Below are 5,000 nucleotides of genomic sequence, written 5' to 3'. Positions count from 1 at the left end.
ATATATATATATATATATATATATATATACACTTGGTAAACAGCCATACAGGTCACACTGAGGGTGGCCGTATAAACAACTTTAACACTGTTACAAATATGCGCCACACTGTGAACCCACACCAAACAAGAATGACAAACACATTTCGGGAGAACATCCGCACCGTAACACAACATACCGTATTTTTCGGAGTATAAGTCGCACCGGCCGAAAATGCATAATAAAGAAGGTTAAAAACATATATGTCGCACTGGAGTATAAGTCGCATTTTTTGGGGAAATGTATTTGATAAAAGCCAACACCAAGAATAGACATTTGAAAGGCAATTTAAAATAAATAAAGAATAGTGAACAACAGGTTGAATAAGTGTACGTTATATGAGGCATAAATAACCAACTGGTATGTTAATGTAACATATTATGGTAAGAGTCATTCAAATAACTATAACATATAGAACATGCTATACGTTTACCAAACAATCTGTCACTCCTAATCGCTAAATACCATGAAATCTTATACGTCTAGTCTCTTACGTGAATGAGATCAATAATATTATTTGATATTTTACGCTAATGTGTTAATAATTTCACACATAAGTCGCTCCGGATTATAAATCGCACCGCCAGCCAAACTATGAAAAAAAAGTGTGACTTATAGTCCGAAAAATACGGTAAACACAACAGAACAAATACCCAGAATCCCTTGCAACACTAACTCTCCCGGGACGCTACAATATACACCAACCGCCCACTAATAATGCACTTTGTGACTTCAATAATAAATATGGCAGTGCCATGTTGGCATTTTTTCCCATAACTTGAGTTGATTTATTTTGGAAAACCTTGTTACATTGTTTAATGCATCCAGCGGGGCATCACAACAAAATTAGGCAAAATAATGTGTTCATTCCACGACTGTATATATCGTTATCGGTTGAGATCGGTATCGGTAATTAAGAGTTGGACAATATCAGCAAAAAAGCCATTATCGGACATCTCTAGAAAAAAAGTAATGCTATATTGTTTCATAAGCATTTATTTCATGACATTTAAAACCCAGTACAACTTGTTTGAGTGTAAAAATAGGGTTGAATGCCCTTTACCATTGAGGTACACTCTGACATCTTGAGGTTCCGTCTGGTTAATTATGGACTCATGATTCCAAATGTGGACACGACCTAACCCAGCTGAATGAAGGCAAAAGATGCTGGTCTGCAGGAAACCACACAGCACATACACACAGTAGTTACCTTTTGAAAACCTACTTTATTTCCAGATTTTCATAGTGTGAGGAAAACATGAAGACAAGTACTGGCTGTGAAAGAATAAGTTATTCATGTAGCTAACAAAAGCGTGTGCATGTGTAAGACATGATGACAGCCTGTGATGCAGGCACATCCTGCTGGCACACTGACCAGTCTTATCTGTACAGGTAGTCTGCTTGGATGTTGGCTGCGATCTCAGCCTCCCATCGGTCTCCATTGTTGAGCAGCTTCTCTTTGTTGTACAGCAGCTCCTCGTGTGTTTCTGTCGAGAACTCAAAGTTTGGGCCCTGTGGAAAAAGAACAACCACGCACGTCTAAGAAAGGTACAAACTGTTCAACTGCATGTTAAAGTTAAAACGTTAAAGTAGCAATGATTGTCACACACACACTAGGTGTGGCGAAATGATTCTCTGCATTTGACCCATCACCCTTGATCACCCCCTGGGAGGTGAGGGGAGCAGTGAGCAGCAGCGGTGGCGGTGGCCGCGCCCGGGAACTGACAATTATGTACTAATAACTCAGGGGTGTCCAAATTTAAAAAATCAACAGTAAAAATGAAAAAAATAAAATAAAATAAATAAAAATAAAAAAATAAATAAAAAAAAGAGCAAAAATTTGTGATGTAATGAGAAAAAACCGGACAATTTTATACCAATAACTCAGGGGTGTCCAAATTTGAAAAAACAAACAAAAAAAACAACAGTAAGAATAAATAAATAAAAATGAGCAAAAATGTGTGATGTAATGAGAAAAAAACTGACAATTATATACTAATAACTCAGGGGTGTCCAAATTAAAAAAAATCAACAGTAAGAGTGTAAAAAAATACTAATAAAAACCGAGCACAAATGTGTTATGTAATGAGAAAAAAACTGAGAATTATATACTAATAAGTCAGGGGTGTCCAACTTTTAAAAATCAAAAGTAAGAATGTAAAAAAAAAAAAAAAAAAAAAAAACATTTTTTTGAAAACGAGCAAAAATGTGTGATGTAATGAGAAAAAAACTGACAATTATATACTAATAACTCAAGGGTGTCCAAATTTAAAAAATCAACAGTAAGAGTGTAAAAAATACGAATAAAAACCGAGCAAAAATGTGTGATGTTATGAGAAAAAAACTGACAATTTTATACCAATAACTCAGGGGTGTCCAAATTTGGGAAAAAAACAACAACAAACAGTAAGAGTAAATAAATAAAAATGAGCATAAATGTGTGATGTAATGAGAAAAAAACTGACAATTATATACTTATAACTCAGGGGTGTCCAAATTTAAAAAATCAACAATAAGAGTGTAAAAAATACAAATAAAAACCGAGCACAAATTTGTGATGTAATGAGAAAAAAACTGACAATTATATACTAATAAGTCAGGGGTGTCCAACTTTTAAAAAACAAAAGTAAGAATGTAAAAAAAAAAAAAAAAAAAAAAAAATTTTTATTTTTTTTTAAAAACGAGCAAAAATGTGTGATGTACCGGTAATGAGAAAAAAACTGACAATTATATACTAATAACTCAGGGGTGTCCACATTTAAAAAATCAAACAGTAAGAGTGTAAAAAATACAAATAAAAACCGAGCACAAATTTGTGATGTAATGAAAAAAAAACTGACAATTATATACTAATAAGTCAGGGGTGTCCAACTTTTAAAAAACAAAAGTAAGAATGTAAAAAAAAAAAAATTTTTTTTTTTTTTTTAAAAACGAGCAAAAATGTGTGATGTAATGAGAAAAAAACTGACAATTATATACTAATAACTCAGGGGTGTCCAAATTAAAAAAATCAACAGTAAGAGTGTAAAATATACAAATAAAAACCGAGCAAAAATTTGTGATGTTATGAGAAAAAAACTGACAATTTTATACCAATAACTCAGGGGTGTCCAAATTTGAAAAAAAAAAACAACAAACAGTAAGAGTAAATAAATAAAAATGAGCATAAATGTGTCATGTAATGAGAAAAAAACTGACAATTATATACTAATAACTCAGGGGTGCCTAACTTTTAAAGATCAAAAGTAAGAATGTAAAAAAAAAAATAAAATAAATAAAAACGAGCAAAAATTTGTGATGTAATGAGAAAAAAACTGACAATTATATACTAATAACTCAGGGGTGTCCAAATTTAAAAAAATCAACAGTAAGAATGGAAAAAAACAAAATAAATCAATCAATTTAAAAAAAAAAGCAAAAATTTGTGATGTAATGAGAAAAAAAAAACGACAATTATATACAAATAACTCAGGGGTGTCCAACTTTTAAAAATCAACAGTAAGAATGTATTAAAAAAAAAAAAAAAAAAAAAAAAAAAAAAGAGCAAAAATTTGTGATGTAATGAGAAAAAACTGACAATTTTATACCAATAACTCAGAGGTGTCCAAATTTGAAAAAACAAAAAAACAACAGTAAGAATAAATAAATAAAAACGAGCAAAAATGTGTGATGTAATGAGAAAACAACTGACAATTATATACTAATAACTCAGGGGTGTCCAACCTTTAAAGATCAAAAGTAAGAATGTAAAATAAAAAAATAAAAAAAATAAAAAAATAAAAAACGAGCAAAAATGTGTGAAAAAAAAGCTGATGACATAGTGCTGTATTTTACTTCTTTATCTCTTTTTTTCAACCAAAAATGCTTTGCTCTGATTAGGGGGTACTTGAATTAAAAAAAAATTCACAGTGGGTACATCACTGAAAAAAGGTTGAGAACCACTGGCCTAGTGGTTAGAGTGTCCGCCCTGAGATGGGTAGGTTGTGAGTTCAAACCCCGGCATAGTCATACCAAAGACTATAAAAATGGGAGCCATTACCTCCCTTCTTGGCACTCAGCATCAGGGGTTGGAATTGGGGGTTAAATCACCAAAAATTATTCCCGGGCACGGCCACCGCTGCTGCTCACTGCTCCCCTCACCTCCCAGGGGGTGATCAAGGGTGATGGGTCAAATGCAGAGAATAAGTTCGCCACACCTAGTGTGTGTGTGACAATCATTGGCACTTTAACTTTAATACTACACTAGTTTTGGCCACTAGGTTAGACCAAACCAATCAGAGCGTGCTGTTCAGTATCGTGGCCACTGATTGGCTCAGCCTCCACAGCATTATTATGTTGGATTAATTAGCGTTAAAGGTGACTATGTAGGTGTGTTTTTTAATTCCTATTCAGCTTTGTAATGTTCAAAACTTTTTTTATGCTAAAAAATAGTCCTAATTTGGCAGGAATTCATTTACACCAGGGGAGTCGAACTTTATTTAAAACTTTTTTGTTCAAATAAAAACAATAATGACAAATATGTGCTTGACTTATGATTTCAAAGCAAGTTTTCCATGCAACTGTACATTGTAAAAAATAACAATACTGTAGAATATACAGTAAAAAACTGGCAGCTGCCAGGATTTTGTCCTACAAAATCTATAGTACCCTTTTTCCATTTAGAGTAATATGCTGTAAAAACCACCATGCATTTTACAGTAAAACTGTAGCGACTGACCTGCCAGTTGTTTTTACTGCAAAATCTAAAAATTAAAAAAATTATATATATATATATATATATATATATATATATATATATATATATATATATATATATATATATATATATAAATAATCAAATGCATAGGCAGTGTATGAATCCTCATACATTTATGTCCATAAATTATTCACGGTTACAAGCGGCCCTCTGAGGCCAGCCGCAACTGCGATGTGGCCCTCGGTGAAAACCAGTTAGACTCCCC

The 5,000-nt window shown here is 32.6% G+C and overlaps 1 protein-coding gene across 1 annotated transcript in view; it reads right to left on the bottom strand.

Moving 5' to 3' along the window:
- Positions 1-1,245: 1,245 nt before the first annotated feature.
- Positions 1,246-5,000, bottom strand: part of ndufs8b (NADH:ubiquinone oxidoreductase core subunit S8b) — a 13,343-nt gene continuing 9,588 nt past the window's right edge. Inside the window, exon 7 of the mRNA XM_061930689.2 lies at positions 1,246-1,551. Coding sequence (XP_061786673.1) covers positions 1,420-1,551 — 132 coding nt within the window. The 3' untranslated portion in view covers positions 1,246-1,419. The remainder of the gene's footprint in view (positions 1,552-5,000) is intronic.

This window comes from Nerophis lumbriciformis, linkage group LG36 (genome assembly GCF_033978685.3).
Source record: "Nerophis lumbriciformis linkage group LG36, RoL_Nlum_v2.1, whole genome shotgun sequence".
In the NCBI taxonomy this organism is placed as follows: domain Eukaryota; kingdom Metazoa; phylum Chordata; class Actinopteri; order Syngnathiformes; family Syngnathidae; genus Nerophis; species Nerophis lumbriciformis.
Note: the sequence above shows the minus strand (reverse complement) of the source record. Positions and strands in the feature narration are given on the sequence as shown.